The following is a 17,250-nucleotide window of genomic DNA, read 5'->3' on the forward strand; positions in this document are numbered from 1 at the left end:
ATATAAAGTAAAGTGGATGTCGAAGGGGCAAATATGTGAGATCTTTAGTCCTGTATGAATCCCTGGAACTAATCTGGCTCCGTTGCAGATCTATTTTTGTTTCTGTGGTGAAGCGATAAAAAAAAAATCCAACTTCAAGAGATGAGTCAGACAATTGGTCACAACAAAATTGGTAACAAAAATGAAAATCAACTGAAAACTCTTTAACCTCAATTTGGCATTGTAAAAACTAGGGATGCACGATGATACTGATGCATGGGCCGATAAAAGCTTTAAATGAAGTAGTATTTAAATTAAGTACCGGCATCGACCTGAAACGGACATTTCTGCTGATATGACAGGCCGATTAAATGACATTCTAATTATGCTCAAATGCTCGATGCTTGAATAAATGCTAGACACCAAAAGTAGCCTATAGTTTCCGTACATTTTGAAAAGCATTGTATTTTGTATTTTGTATCTGCCAGTGGATCATCCTGATAAGAGCAGGCATAATAATGTGTTAATTCCACTACAGCAGAGACTTAATTATGTGGGGAAAATGTGTGTCTACATATCGGTATGGGAATCGACAATCGGCCAAAAGATTTGGAAAATATCGGCATATCGGATATCAGCAGAAAATCCAATATCTGGTATCCCTAGTAATAACCATGTGGGATGTTTACTGTAATAAAATTAACTGAAGGGAGTTACAGTGTGCAGAGTCAAGGGAGTTACAGTGTGCAGAGTCAAGGGAGTTAGTGTGCAGAGTTACAGTGTGCGGAGTCGGACCCTCTTCCTGCCTGGAAGGTTCTTGATGTGACTACTTCACAGTTTGACTTGTAAAAAGCAACATTGGGACGTCTCACATGCTCATAAAAGTCAGACAGTGGGGGAGCTGCTCTTCCAAAGAAGCCCTGATGCTGCTGGAGCTGTGGGAATCCCCTCCATCCCTCTCTCTCTCCCTCTCTCCCCTGTAGCCCTCCCTCTCTCTCTCTCTCTCTCTCTCTCCACCCTGTAGCCCTCCCTCTCTCTCTCTCTCCCCTGTAGCCCTCCCTCTCTCTCTCTCTCCCCCCTGTAGCCCTCCCTCTCTCTCTCTCCCCCATGTAGCCCTCCCTCTCTCTCTCTCTCTCTCCCCCCTGTAGCCCTCCCTCTCTCTCTCCCCCATGTAGCCCTCCCTCTCTCTCTCTCTCTCTCACCCCTGTAGCCCTCCCTCTCTCTCTCTCTCCCCCCTGTAGCCCTCCCTCTCTCTCTCCCCTGTAGCCCTCCCTCTCTCTCTCCCTCCCTCCCCTGTAGCCCTCTCTCCCTCTCTATCTCCCCTGTAGCCCCCTCCCTCTCCCCTGTAGCCCTCTCTCCCTCTCTCTCTCCCTCCCTCTCTCCCCTGTAGCCCTCTCTCTCTCCCCTGTAGCCCCCTCCCTCTCTCCCCTGTAGCCCTCTCTCCCTCCCTCTCTCCCCTGTAGCCCTCTCTCCCTCCCTCTCTCCCCTGTAGCCCTCTCTCCCTCTCTCTCTCCCCTGTAGCCCTCTCTCCCTCCCTCTCTCCCCTGTAGCCCTCTCTCTCTCCCCTGTAGCCCTCTCTCCCTCTCTCTCTCCCCTGTAGCCCTCTCTCCCTCCCTCTCTCCCCTGTAGCCCTCTCTCCCCTGTAGCCCTCTCTCCCTCCCTCCCTCTCTCCCTCCCTCTCGCCCCTGTTAGCCCTCCTGCCACTCTGTCCGCTCAGCCATGCTAAGGCGTTTCCTTCAGTGTCTGTGTGTCAGGCTGATGTGTTCAGTGGTTAACAGGCTGATGTGTTCAGTGGTTAACAGGTTTAGGGTTATCCTCTTTAGAGGAGAACTGAGGCTCAGGCAGCGGGAAGGAACAACCACTGGATGAGTCATTACGGCGCGGCTGGTTTGGCAACATTCTTGGGGATGCAATTATGAACTGAAGGAATAAAAAATGGCAAGAAAAAAGTAAATTATAGAAATAGAAATGAATGGGAGCTGTTTGTAAAAATATCTGGGGAGAGTTGTAGACTAGCACATGCTTCCTCTGATACATGTGAAGTCACCAGCCGCTTCTTTTCACCTGACAGCGAGGAGTTTCACCGGCAGGACGTAGCGTGTGGGAGGATCAGGATTTTGGCGGAGGAGGTAGTCAAAGATGCCAGTCAACCACTGTAACATGACATCTGATAGACATAGACATCTCTCGGATGAGAACATCCCTCTCATCAGACTCATGAAGCTGGTTGGGATTAAGCTGTTATTCCTAAAGATCTGCAGCACACCTTTCTTGGAAGAGTAGTGAGACTGGCTTTGTCAGACGTCTTTGTACAGTTATTTCATGACACCTGAGTTCAAATGGCATTGCTCTCTTAGCCAAATGGACTGAACTACGTAAAAGAGTAAAAGGTTCATAGAGTTTAAAATGAACTGCTCCAAACATGCTTTCTTGGTGTGTTGGTGGGAAAGTCATTGAACTCTAGTCAGAGGCAGTTGAGCTATAATTCAATTACTTCCCACAAATCCAATCCATGTAGTGAAAGCAAGAAATACGACTGTGGCCCATGGCTTTGGACTGAGTGCTTTACAGTATATGTACCCTTACCTGGACAAAAAAGCATGGCTTGCACCTCTTTGACCACCGGGTGGCTGCTGATGTTGTCAACGCTCCAGCTGAAGAGCACCTCCTGGGTCAAGGGTGCACAGGCGTGGAGTGCGCGGAGCTGCCTCGTCTCCAAAGAGCTCATCCAAACCGTCATGTCGGTCATATTCCCGACAAAGGGCTCTGTGAAATTCCCTCCAAAGGAATCCTGGTCCTGACCCAGGATGAGTATCCCGTCCCCGTGGATGTCCCGGGGCGTGTCCGCCCCCGAGCCCATGTCCCTCCTCTCCCCGTCCACATAGATGGCCCAGCGGCCGTCGCTCCGCCTCCACGTCACACAGAGGTGATGCCACGCCCCGTCGTTGGGGAACGAAGCCTTATACGGCCGGTGCTGCCCGTGGATGATGAGCGCCAAGAGGATGCGTCCCTGGCTGTCCACTTGGCCACGGAGCTGGAACTCATTGGTGAACACAGGTGCAGCGTAAGAGAAGATGGTGGACACCTCGGCCCACTCGGAGTCCCACTGAACGCGAACGCACACGCTCACGGCCGGCATGGCGGGGAAGGACATGTTGACGCGAGCGAAACCCTCGTGAGATTCCCTTGGGAAGTTCAGAGCAGAGAACTGTACGTCTATAAAGCAAGAGCAGAGGGAGAGATCATTGATTCATCTGCACATTTCAGTGTTTATTTCTCTAGGGTTTGCGGTCTCATATCGAGCAGCCCCAGGGTGCAGTTTAGTTAGTGGTCAAGTGCCTTGCTCAAGGGCATTCCCCCCTTCTTCAGTGACAGCCAGGCCTTCTTCATCACCAGTACATGTTGGAAGGGGAGCATTGCTTATTTCCCTTCTCCACACAGATTTTCCCACCCAGGATTGAAACTGCTGACCTTCCACTCACAAGCTCACTTAAAGGAGGACTTACCTCCAAAACACTTTTTTTCAGCTTTTAACCAATATATATGACTTTGGGGGTGATGTGTGAAGAATTCTGGTCAGAATTTCCACATTTGACACCAAACTGTTGCCATTTTACCATTTGTATCATTTTTCAGCAGCATACCTGGCATAAGCGCCCTCTTAGGGTCAAAGACTGCTTTTTTTTTCTTTTCTCAAATGAATGGGAGATTAGGAACACTTTGACGTCACAGTGTTCCCAAAGACTATGGGATTTCAAGATAATTACTCCCCTACCCCCCCTGTACCCTTTCGGCTCCTCAGAACTCCAAGCCTATTCCTATTGAAGTTTGCTCTTAAAATACTGAACCAAACGTCGTCAAAGTTGGCACATGTCTTAATTATAGTTAGTTTCCCGCTGAATGTGTCACTACTTTATTAATATCTTACCTGAATAAGCTTGAATGATGATGTATATATTATCAGTCCGAGTTGGAAGCAGCTGTCTCCAGCCCAGCCAGGCGGGAGAGAGTCCTACTGTAAACCTCATGCACTAGCTCCAAGCTCCGCGGGCGCGCGCAGCAGAGCAGAGCTCTCTGTGCTCTGAGAGTAGAGAGAGCAGTCTGATATTTCCGCAAACAAATATGGTCGCAGTTTAGCGCACATGTAAAATATAACGCTATACTACGACGTGACAACGTGACAAAGCTTCTCTAAACACATCGGCTACTATCATTTCCCTGCATCCCTCCTACTGAGATTATATCGGTAATGATTTTGGACAGACTGAATGCGCGGAGGAGAAGGAGAGATCTGCAGCTCTGCCCTGAGTAGCCCTGAGAGACACTCGCCTCGCTCCGACTACTGTGCCCGTCTGTGAAAAGCGTCCTGTCCAGTCGCACCTTCGCAAACAGATGCGGGATTCCCTCAATCCTGTACCCAATCTCAGACTGTATTCTCTAAATCGCACACCAGCTATTTCTGTCTGTTTGTTTGTTTGTTGCTCCGTGAGGTTACAAGCGCCCCATGCATGCAACAGGCTGTTTCGCCAGCCGGGGTCTGGCAGGAGGGAGGAGGCGCAGGCAGCCTGCACTGCGCTGAGAGGAAAAAACTTTTGCACAACTTTTAACAACAATCACGAAAAGCCCCCAAACTAAAATGAAAAAGGGACTATATGGCAACTTGGACGAGGGAATGACGTAGAGAAATCTCGCATTGTGTTACCCCAGAACGGGGGGTTTGTCGTATTGTGCGGTGTGCTGCTGTAACGAGCCCATGCCACTTTGCTCTCGTAACGTAGTTCAACACACTGCCATAGAGTTACATGCAGAAAAATAATTAAATTTCTAGTTCGCCACTGAATTACCAAATTGATATAACTTTCAACCATTTTGAGCAAAGCTCTTTCCATACAGGCCACCAGCGTTGGCTAATTGTTGATATTTATACAGATATGGCCCCTCTCAAATAAATTATTTTTGAGGCAATAGGCAAACTGTAATGGCGTCGATTTCCGAAAAAAAATCTGGACTTCAACACAGCCAAAGAGTCCAGTATAGACAAGAGCATATGTCATTTCTTGGTTTTTTCCATAGGTATTTTCAAATCACTGTTCTAATACATATCTAGGGGGTAAGTCCTCCTTTAAGCTCTGAACTCCACCCCTTATAGATTCAATGAGAACTGACTTAAAGGATGGCTTTACCGGTAATCAACCTACTTTGTATCATAATAATCTTGGTAAAATAAGCACATGGCCAGTGTTTTGCCTTCTCTCTCTGTTTACCTCACAGTGAATCTGCTCCTGACCTGCTCCTGTCTGCAGAAACTCCGCCCCCACCAGCTGCAATTCATTAGGGCTCATTAAGGCTCTCCATGTGATTCTCTGTGGATGTGCGCATACTTAAAAAAGAAAAAGAAACAATAACAGTCGCCCTCGGAGCAGATTCTGCCTCTCCAGCACAACTTCCACAGCTCCGTTGTGACGCGTAACACGTCAGAACGGAGCTGCGGAAGTTGTGCTTTGCGCTGCGCTTTGGCAGAGGAGGAAATGGGAGATCTCCGTGAGGAAAACATAGAGAAGGTAAACACTGCCCATGTGCTTATATTACCGAGAGTATTAATGATACAAAGTGGGTTGATTATCGGTAAAGCCGTCCTTTAAGCTCTGAGCTCCTGCCACCCCTCATAGATTCAATGAGAACTGACTTAAGCTCTGAGCTCCTGCCACCCCTCATAGCTTCAATGAGAAGTGAGAAAAGCACCACATCAAACCATTGTATTAGCTTATGGATGTAGGACTTCCACTCACACTGCTTTGCAAGGGCCAGGGGCTTGGAGGCCACTCTGCTGGGATCCCTGACCCAGATGGGTGAGTTGAGTCCAGCCTGCCGGAGCAGCTCTGCTGCCCCCTCCTGGTCCTCGGGCTGCTCCAGGGTGGCCAGGGAGCTGAACTGGCCTCTGCAGAAGCTCTCTGCTCTGGGTAAAGCCAGTGAGTCGTTGACCAGCTGGAAGGCCCAGTCTGATGTGAGGTGCACCAGTCTGCCCTCTGCTGGGGAGACACACATAGGCCATCAAATACAATGGATGGGCAAATGGGCAATGGAGCACTATGAATGTAAACTGCTGGTAGGGCTCAAAAGTGACCCAGAGTCTCTCACCGTGCGAGCCCCTCTCTCTGTCTGGACCAGCATGGGTTGGCTCACTCTCACACACCACCTACATGACGACAAGTTAGGTTCCCTTATTTGAGCAATTCCTATAACAAAAATTCTACATGCACAGTTCAGTTGCATTACATTCCAACATGAGCATTTTGAGCATTTATATTGAAACGATGACAAATTACTGTATGGTTACCGTTACAGTCATGAGTCATCTTAAGACCTTGCTTACAAAATAGTTATGCTTTTGAGAGCAGGGTCATCTGTGTTTTTGAAATCTTGAGGTGAAACGTGAAATCTGTATCTTAATCGTACATTAATACCATGAACAAAAAACAAACAAACAAAAAGCAAAATGTACATAACACATACATGTCGTTGTTTGACATACATAAATACTGTAGAATGTACAGAGGAGGTATTAATGTACATGGTTCTTGTGTTGCATAATAAATATTGTAGAATGTGCAGAGGAGGTAATAATGTACATGGTTCTTGTGTTACATAATAAATACTGTAGAATGTGCAGAGGAGGTAGTAATGTACATGGTTCTTGTGTTACATAATAAATACTGTAGAATGTACAGAGGAGGTAGTAATGTACATGGTTCTTGTGTTACATAATAAATACTGTAGAATGTGCAGAGGAGGTAGTAATGTACATGGTTCTTGTGTTACATAATAAATACTGTAGAATGTACAGAGGAGGTAGTAATGTACATGGTTCTTGTGTTACATAATAAATACTGTAGAATGTGCAGAGGAGGTATTAATGTACATGGTTCTTGTGTTACATAATAAATACTGTAGAATGTGCAGAGGAGGTAGTAATGTACATGGTTCTTGTGTTACATAATAAATACTGTAGAATGTACAGAGGAGGTAGTAATGTACATGGTTCTTGTGTTACATAATAAATACTGTAGAATGTGCAGAGGAGGTAGTAATGTACATGGTTCTTGTTTTACATAATAAATACTGTAGAATGTACAGAGGAGGTATTAATGTACATGGTTCTTGTGTTACATAATAAATACTGTAGAATGTGCAGAGGAGGTAGTAATGTACATGGTTCTTGTTTTACATAATAAATACTGTAGAATGTGCAGAGGAGGTAGTAATGTACATGGTTCTTGTTTTACATAATAAATACTGTAGAATGTGCAGAGGAGGTATTACCATAGTGGAGAAGAGCAATAATCCAGTAAGCAGGGCTCCAGTCATCTCTATGTCCGTGTGATCTCCAGCTGAAATAAAACACGCGTATAACCGCTTATTTACATAGAAATTTGGGCTTCCACCCGATCAAACTGCCAACCGTACTGCACGATAGAAACTAGCTCTGTATCTCGATATCATCTATGGTCATTTCTGCTTCACGAAACTTCACGAAACCTCAAGTACTACAGTACATGCTGGCAGGACGAAACCATGAACCTTCCAGCACATCAGGCTAGTCGTTTCCAAACACTCCGGGTTCATTGTAACTCAGTCAGCTGCAGAATCCCAGAAACGCTCCTTCTCATGTAATCTGGGAACAATTCCAACACGGGTGAGAAGATGATCCCAAACCAGTCCAGTCCACATCCACGTCCAACAACCCCTCATCCACTACCTTGGCCTTGACGTCCAGCATGTCCAGAATGCCTGGTCTTCTGACTGGGAGAGAAGCAGAGGTCCCAGTGTGTCTTGTCTCCAGCAGTCCCATTCTGTCTCCTGGCCACTGCCTCCCTTCAGATCCCCCGGCCCAGCCTCCTCCTCAGCACCCTGAAGCCTGCAGCTTTTCTCATGCAAATAGGCTCATTTTTTAAAAGAACTCTACTTACGTAAGCAGTGTCGAGCGTTTGGCACGGAGAGTTCATCAACAGCAGACATTTTTACCACACGTCCCTTATTTATGCCTTCTATAGGGCACTCTGAAGTGAACTGAAACATTGGCTTTATTGGTGTCCTTCATAGTCAATAAAAGATTAGCACCATTCATGTCATCAGTGTACAGTTAGGCCATAAAGGGCTGTCTGGGTGGCTTTCATCCGGTGTTTGTGTCAATTTATACATCTTCATTCACAAAGAGTCAGGTGCAACATCTAACACACTGCTTTTCACACACGTTCACAGTTTCATGCCGTGCTAAATCAGTTTCATGCCGTGCTAAATCAGTTTCATGCCGTGCTAAATCAGTTTCATGCCGTGCGGCTCGATCACTAAATGATCCCTGATTTAAAGGTGACTTTTGTGTCTCTTTAAAGTGACGCTGGGCAACTTCACACTTTGGCCGCAAACGGTTTGAACTCTTTGGTCCCTATTTAGAAGAGGGTCCCTATCCAGAGGGTACATGTATGCAAAGCGCATGGCCGCAAGTGCATTTAGGTGGTGAAGGAGAGCAAGAGACTTCACATCTGTCTGCCAACACCTAGCCCATCATCTTGGTATACTTTAGGGCAGTGATACTCAACTTGCGGCCTGCGGGCCACATGATGGAATTGCAAAAATAAATAAATAAATAAATAATAAAAATAAATTACAGTGCACCTGAACGCAACATGCAAGATACCCGCTGAATAAGTGTCCAAATGTTCATCATGTCATTCTGGCCAATACTCCACTTGTGTTATAGCATTTCAGTCTGGAATATGGAATATCATTTTGAACAATGCACCAATGCACGCAGAGAGCCGGAATTCCGTAACAGCACAGCCAATCAGATTTTACCATAGGAATTCCTAGACAGTTTTTGTTTTCTTGTGTTCAGACATATAGGTTTATTAGATGTTTTTACGTTGACAGTTTCGGCGACAGCTCTCGTCTTCCTCAGAAGCAGGTAAAGGTAAAAACATCTAATAAACCTATATGTCTGAACACAAGAAAACAAAAACTGTCTAATTGTTACGAAGACATGATGAACATCATTGAACTATTCATAGGAATTCCTATACGGCAAAACCCGGAAATACTGACTTGTGATTCAGTCGCCAGAATGCTTTAAATTAGAGCTGTGCAATAAAATCGCATTTTACTGCCATGTAAAGTAACGACAAGTAACAGTTAGCCATTAACATTAGCCACATTACCCATCAGCGGAGCGTCATTTGACGTCAGCACACTCTTCTAAACAGGTCGCGTGCCGCATTCCAGTGGATTCCAGTGGGCATTCCCATGCTTTCACATGGACCCATGTTGGGTGTGGATGCTACAGACACAGTCTTGTGTCTGGATGATGTGTGACCATCTTACATGGAGCATTTTGTCTTTCTTCTAAATTAAGAGCACTGTTACTGAAATTTGCACACCATTGTACTGTAAGATGATGATTTTATGTTGGACTGCTGCTAAACTCAGTTGACATTGCACAAGGTTTTTGGTATTCCTCCTGAAAGTGACTTGAATTTGATTTATTCTACTATTTTATTTTGAATTGCACTCTATTCATTTTATTTGAGGACAAGCTCTTGCTTTAATTTTATTTGAGAGATTTTATGTTGGACTGTTAAAGAGAATGAGATGGTTAAATAAAATACTGAAATTGAGAAGTTTTTGGTTATTTATTTGTTTTGGGTAAATGTATTGTTATATAATACATTTTTTAAATAAAAATAATCGTTAGATGAATCGACTAATCGAAAAAATAATCGTTAGATTAATCGATAAGAAAATAATCGTTTGGGACAGCCCTAATCGCAATATTTTTTTCCGCAATACTGTATCGATATTTCAGAAGAATATCGTGATATATCGCCATATACATTTTTTGCACAGCCGTGTGTTCAGTGACACAATAAAAATACTTTTTATTTAAATGTTCAGTAACACACTCAACACTCAGTAGTATGCCCAGACTGTATGTAGAGTATTGCAATACATCGCAATATGTATTGTTTTTCAAAAGTTGTAGCGTGTAGCTGTAAACACTCATGCCCCCCCCCCCCCCCCCCCCCCACACACACACACACACACACACACACACTTCAGTGTATGACAATTGGACTAAAGCCATGACATCACTAATGCCAAGGATACACTGATCAAGACAAAGGAGACTAATGGAGACAAAGGCAGGCATTAGTATTCCACCTCCTCTGCCACAGAGCCTCCTCCAAGATACCTCCTCCTCTGCCACAGAGCCTCCTCCAAGATACCTCCTCCTCTGCCACAGAGCCTCCTCCAAGATACCTCCTCCTCTGCCACAGAGCCTCCTCCAAGATACCTCCTCCTCTGCCACAGAGCCTCCTCCAAGATACCTCCTCCTCTGCCACAGAGCCTCCTCCAAGATACCTCCTCCTCTGCCACAGAGCCTCCTCCAAGATACCTCCTCCTCTGCTACAGACCTACAGCTACAGACTAGGGCTGCACAATATATCGTTTCAGCATCGTCATCGCAATGTGCACATGTGCAATAGTCACATCGCAGAACGTGCAATGTCAAGTAAGGCAAATTAACTCATAGCCTACAGTAATGCACGCCCTCTCTGTTACGTTCTAAGCTCTTTTCCTACTAAGTAAAGTACCTTTACTCACTTAACACATTGACTGCCAGCCGTTTTTTTTTTACTGTAGGTAGCTTCTGCGAGGCCTTTTTTTGAGGATTCTGGCTCATTTTACAAGAGCCGAGCATAATTTTCTGGTTGGACTTTGTGAACACAAAGTTCAGAAAAGTACTAATAGAATGTGTGCTTTCTCTGTCTAAAAGAGTTAGTTTGTAGAGTTAGTAGTTATGTAGATATTAGCCGTTGAGTACAGCATGGTTTCAGCGTCTGGAAATTTATTCAGAGATAAATGGCTTTTTGTGAAATTCGATAGAACAGTCACTTTAACCATTCATTTTTGGCATCAGTAAGACCGTCAGACATTCTAAACAATAGTTTTGAACAGTAATTTCCTCCATAACAGCAGGAAACACCCCTCTCATTCAAACTCCTCCCTCCGTGTGTCTTCTCCTCCTTCCTCCTGGCTCTACAGCGGGCGTGTCAGAAGCGCGTTGCTGCTGCCTGCCTGCCTGCCTGCGTGCCTGCCTGCCTGCTTGCCTGCGTGCGGACGCTCCTTGTGCGAGTCAAGATGGGCCGGGGAATGCGTGGGCGATGGGCAGATGTTGATTCTGGCCTTTCTGAGGTGTTTCAAAGTGTGTTTCACCTATAATCTATTTTGCAAATCGCTCTCCGCTCTCTGTGTGCTGCTGCCTGCGCGGCCGCTCTCGGGCAAGACAAGTCTGGATTACTGTAAAATCGCCTCGCCATTTCCTTGAATGGCTTGCTCCCGCGGCAGTTTTTTCTTTGATTTCGCTCGTCTGGGGGAGCACTGTCAACACTTAGTGGGTCGGTAAAATAGATTATACACATTCAATACCTCCAATAATTGTATAGGAGACGTAAAAGGGATTGATCAACGCCCCACCGTCAAAAAAAAAAAAACGATTTTTTTTGACGTATCAATACGTCGCTGGCAGTCAACGGTTGGATTCTGCTTGACGTATCAATACGTCGTTGGCAGTCAACGTGTTAACATCCTGCAACTGCAGCTAAAAACACACTCTCCTACTACGTCAACCATGCAGGTTACCCACTAGGCCACCTTCTTAAACGGGCAAGGCTTGATAGACCTACAGTATGCAAGTCTTTTGGTGAAAATTTCTGTATTTTTTCATATCGCAATATATATCGCAGAATAAAAAAATATTGCAATGCCAGTTTTTTCCAATATCGTGCAGCCCTACTACAGACCCTCCTCCAAGATACCTCCTCCTCTGCTACAGACCTACAGCTACAGAGCCTCCTCCAAGATACCTCCTCCTCTGCTACAGACCTACAGCTACAGAGCCTCCTCCAAGATACCTCCTCCTCTGCTACAGGCCTACAGCCACAGAGCCTCCAAGATACCTCCTCCTCTGCTACAGGCCTACAGCTACAGAGCCTCCTCCAAGATACCTCCTCCTCTGCTACAGGCCTACAACCACAGAGCCTCCAAGATACCTCCTCCTCTACTACAGACCTACAGCCACAGAGCCTCCAAGATACCTCCTCCTCTCAAGATACCTCCTCCTCTGCTACAGACCTACAGCCACAGAGCCTCCAAGATACCTCCTCCTCTGCTACAGACCTACAACCACAGAGCCTCCAAGATACCTCCTCCTCTGCTACAGACCTACAGCCACAGAGCCTCCTCCAAGATACCTCCTCCTCTGCTACAGGCCTACAGCTACAGAGCCTCCTCCAATATACCTCCTCCTCTGCTACAGACCTACAGCCACAGAGCCTCCTCCAAGATACCTCCTCCTCTGCTACAGGCCTACAGCTACAGAGCCTCCTCCAAGATACCTCCTCCTCTGCTACAGACCTACAGCCACAGAGCCTCCTCCAAGATACCTCCTCCTCTGCCACAGGCCTACAGCTACAGAGCCTCCTCCAAGATACCTCCTCCTCTGCTACAGACCTACAGCCACAGAGCCTCCTCCAAGATACCTCCTCCTCTGCCACAGGCCTACAGCTACAGAGCCTCCTCCAAGATACCTCCTCCTCTGCTACAGACCTACAGCCACAGAGCCTCCAAGATACCTCCTCCTCTGCCACAGGCCTACAGCTACAGAGCCTCCTCCAAGATACCTCCTCTTCTGCTACAGACCTACAGCCACAGAGCCTCATCCAAGATACCTCCTCCTCTCCTACAGGCCTACAGCCACAGAGCCTCCTCCAAGATACCTCCTCCTCTCCTACAGCCACAGAGCCTCCTCAATATACCTCCTCCTCTGCTACAGGCCTACACAGAGCCTCCAAGATACCTCCTCCTCTGCTACAGGCCTACAGCCACAGAGCCTCCTCTGCTACAGGCCTACAGCCACAGAGCCTCCAAGATACCTCCTCCTCTGCTACAGGCCTACAGCCACAGAGCCTCCTCCAAGATACCTCCTCCTCTGCTACAGGCCTAAAACCACAGAGCCTCCTCCAAGATACCTCCTCCTCTGCTACAGGCCTACAGCCACAGAGCCTCCTCCAAGATACCTCCTCCTCTGCCACAGGCCTACAGCCACAGAGCCTCCTCAAGATACCTCCTCCTCTGCCACAGGCCTACAACCACAGAGCCTCCTCAAGATACCTCCTCCTCTGCTACAGGCCTACAGCCACAGAGCCTCCAAGATACCACCTCCTCTGCTACAGGCCTACAGCCACAGAGCCTCCTCAAGATACCTCCTCCTCTGCTACAGGCCTACAGCCACAGAGCCTCCTCAAGATACCTCCTCCTCTGCCACAGGCCTACAGCCACAGAGCCTCCAAGATACCTCCTCCTCTCCTACAGGCCTACAGCCACAGAGCCTCCTCCAAGATACCTCCTCCTCTGCTACAGACCTACAACCACAGAGCCTCCAAGATACCTCCTCCTCTGCCACAGGCCTACAACCACAGAGCCTCCAAGATACCTCCTCCTCTGCCACAGGCCTACAGCCACAGAGCCTCCTCCAAGATACCTCCTCCTCTGCTACAGGCCTACAGCCACAGAGCCTCCAAGATACCTCCTCCTCTGCTACAGGCCTACAGCTACAGAGCCTCCTCCAAGATACCTCCTCCTCTGCTACAGACCTACAGCCACAGAGCCTCCAAGATACCTCCTCCTCTGCTACAGGCCTACAGCCACAGAGCCTCCAAGATACCTCCTCCTCTGCTACAGGCCTACAGCCACAGAGCCTCCAAGATACCTCCTCCTCTGCTACAGGCCTACAGCCACAGAGCCTCCTCAAGATACCTCCTCCTCTGCTACAGGCCTACAACCACAGAGCCTCCAAGATACCTCCTCCTCTGCCACAGGCCTACAGCTACAGAGCCTCCAAGGTACCTCCTCCTCTGCTACAGGCCTACAGCCACAGAGCCTCCTCAAGATACCTCCTCCTCTGCTACAGGCCTACAACCACAGAGCCTCCTCCAAGATACCTCCTCCTCTGCTACAGGCCTACAGCCACAGAGCCTCCTCAAGATACCTCCTCCTCTGCTACAGGCCTACAACCACAGAGCCTCCTCCAAGATACCTCCTCTGCTACAGACCTACAGCCACAGAGCCTCCAAGATACCTCCTCGTCTGCTACAGGCCTACAGCCACAGAGCCTCCTCAAGATACCTCCTCCTCTGCTACAGACCTACAGCCACAGAGCCTCCTCCAAGATACCTCCTCTGCTACAGACCTACAACCACAGAGCCTCCAAGATACCTCCTCCTCTGCTACAGGCCTACAGCCACAGAGCCTCCAAGATACCTCCTCCTCTGCTACAGGCCTACAGCCACAGAGCCTCCTCCAAGATACCTCCTCTGCTACAGACCTACAACCACAGAGCCTCCTCCAAGATACCTCCTCCTCTGCTACAGACCTACAGCCACAGAGCCTCCTCCAAGATACCTCCTCTGCTACAGACCTACAACCACAGAGCCTCCAATATACCTCCTCCTCTGCTACAGGCCTACAGCCACAGAGCCTCCTCCAAGATACCTCCTCTGCTACAGACCTACAACCACAGAGCCTCCTCCAAGATACCTCCTCCTCTGCTACAGACCTACAGCCACAGAGCCTCCTCCAAGATACCTCCTCCTCTGCTACAGACCTACAGCTACAGAGCCTCCTCCAAGATACCTCCTCTGCTACAGACCTACAACCACAGAGCCACCAAGATACCTCCTCCTCTGCTACAGGCCTACAGCCAGAGCCTCCAAGATACCTCCTCCTCTGCTACAGGCCTACAGCCACAGAGCCTCCTCCAAGATACCTCCTCTGCTACAGACCTACAACCACAGAGCCTCCTCCAAGATACCTCCTCCTCTGCTACAGACCTACAGCCACAGAGCCTCCTCCAAGATACCTCCTCCTCTGCTACAGACCTACAGCTACAGAGCCTCCTCCAAGATACCTCCTCCTCTGCTACAGACCTACAACCACAGAGCCTCCAAGATACCTCCTCCTCTGCCACAGACCTACAGCCACAGAGCCTCCAAGATACCTCCTCCTCTGCTACAGGCCTACAGCCACAGAGCCTCCTCAAGATACCTCCTCTGCTACAGACCTACAACCACAGAGCCTCCAAGATACCTCCTCCTCTGCTACAGGCCTACAGCCACAGAGCCTCCTCAAGATACCTCCTCTGCTACAGGCCTACAGCCACAGAGCCTCCAAGATACCTCCTCCTCTGCTACAGACCTACAGCCACAGAGCCTCCAAGATACCTCCTCCTCTGCTACAGGCCTACAGCCACAGAGCCTCCAATATACCTCCTCCTCTGCTACAGGCCTACAGCCACAGAGCCTCCTACCTCCAGTCCAGCTTGGCTTGCCTGCAAACAGTATAGCAGCAGAGCACATGCCATGCTGCTGTCTCACTGCAGTAAAAGCCATTAGAGGTTAATATATAAAAGTTAACTGCCACATTAAAATGTGCCAGCTGGCCTTTACACACTGACTAGACAAAATGGAGGTGTAATAGGTCCCTGTGCAGGATGTCAACGCACTATACAATACACACTATACAATACAAACTATACAATACACACTATACAATACACACTATACAATACACACTATACAATACAAACTATACAATACACACTATACAATACACACTATACAATACACGCTATACAATACACACTATACAATACAAACTATACAATACACACTATACAATACACACTATACAATACACACTATACAATACAAACTATACAATACACACTATACAATACAAACTATACAATACACACTATACAATACACACTATACAATACAAACTATACAATACAAACTATACAATACACACTATACAATACAAACTATACAATACAAACTATACAATACACACTATACAATACAAACTATACAATACAAACTATACAATACAAACTATACAATACAAACTATACAATACACACTATACAATACAAACTATACAATACACACTATACAATACACACTATACAATACACACTATACAATACAGCCATCTCCTATGGGACAGTCATCCCAAATGCATTGCTGAGCATTCACAAGTCTCTACAGCTGCAGCCATGCTGGAAGCTATGCTGCCTCAATGCATGTAGTGCTACATAGACAATGCTTAATGCATTGATGCAGGTAGTCTGAGGCCCCTGTACTGTACTACACTCTACTGTACTCTACTGTACTACACTCTACTGTACTGTACTACACTCTACTGTACTGTACTACACTCTACTGTACTGTACTACACCCTACTGTACTGTACTCTACTGTACTGTACTCTACTGCACTGTACTGTACTGTACTACACTGTACTGTACTCTACTGTACTGTCCTACACTGTACTGTACTCTACTGTCCTACACTGTACTGTACTGTAATGTACTCTACTGTACTTGTACTCTACTGTACTACACTCTACTGTACTGTACTCTACTGTCCTACACTGTACTCTACTGTACTACACTATACTGTACTGTACTCTACTGTACTACACTCTACTGTACTCTACTGTACTACACTCTACTGTCCTACACTGCACTGTACTGTACTGTACTACACTCTACTGTACTGTACTCTACTGTACTACACTCTACTGTACTGTACTGTACTACACTGTACTGTACTACACTGTAATGTACTGCACTGTAATGTCCTACACTGTACTGTACTCTACTGTCCTACACTGTACTGTACTGCACTGTAATGTACTCTACTGTACTGTACTCTACTGTACTACACTGTACTGTCAGATCACATGAGCAGCACAAGGAATATCACCGAGTACATTTACATGCACAGTTAACACGTTCACTGCCAACGACGTATTACTCCGTCAAAAAAAATCCAGCGGTTCACTGCCAATGACGTATTACTCCGTCAAAAAAATGATTTTTTTTTTTGACCGTGGGATGTGCATCTAACCCTTTTACATCTCTTATATAATTATTGAAGCCACCGAACGTTTACAACCCATTCCACCGACCCACTAAGTGGCGACAGTGCTCTCCTGACTAGAGGAAGGCAAGCAAAAAGCAGTTTCCTCGAAGCCATTCTCATGAAAATGGATTGGCGAAACCGCTTTCGTTTTCGCGCTGATTGCTGGCGATGCGGGATTGCAAATTTGCATAATAGATTACGGTGGACACTTTGAAACACGCAGCATAAATAT

The 17,250-nt window shown here is 46.9% G+C and overlaps 1 protein-coding gene across 1 annotated transcript in view; it reads right to left on the minus strand.

The window, feature by feature from the left end:
* The window catches only part of adgrd2 (adhesion G protein-coupled receptor D2), a gene marked incomplete at both ends in the record, with an annotated part of 30,329 nt that extends 22,985 nt beyond the window's left edge, over nucleotides 1-7,344 (minus strand). Inside the window, 4 exons of the mRNA XM_083645490.1 lie at nucleotides 2,566-3,195; nucleotides 5,769-6,008; nucleotides 6,118-6,175; nucleotides 7,300-7,344. Of these exons, the coding sequence (XP_083501616.1) occupies nucleotides 2,566-3,195; nucleotides 5,769-6,008; nucleotides 6,118-6,175; nucleotides 7,300-7,344 (973 nt within the window). The remainder of the gene's footprint in view (nucleotides 1-2,565; nucleotides 3,196-5,768; nucleotides 6,009-6,117; nucleotides 6,176-7,299) is intronic.
* Between the last annotated feature and the right edge of the window lie 9,906 nt (nucleotides 7,345-17,250).

This window comes from Poromitra crassiceps, assembly GCF_964638095.1.
Source record: "Poromitra crassiceps genome assembly, chromosome: 10".
Taxonomy (NCBI): Eukaryota; Metazoa; Chordata; class Actinopteri; order Beryciformes; family Melamphaidae; genus Poromitra; species Poromitra crassiceps.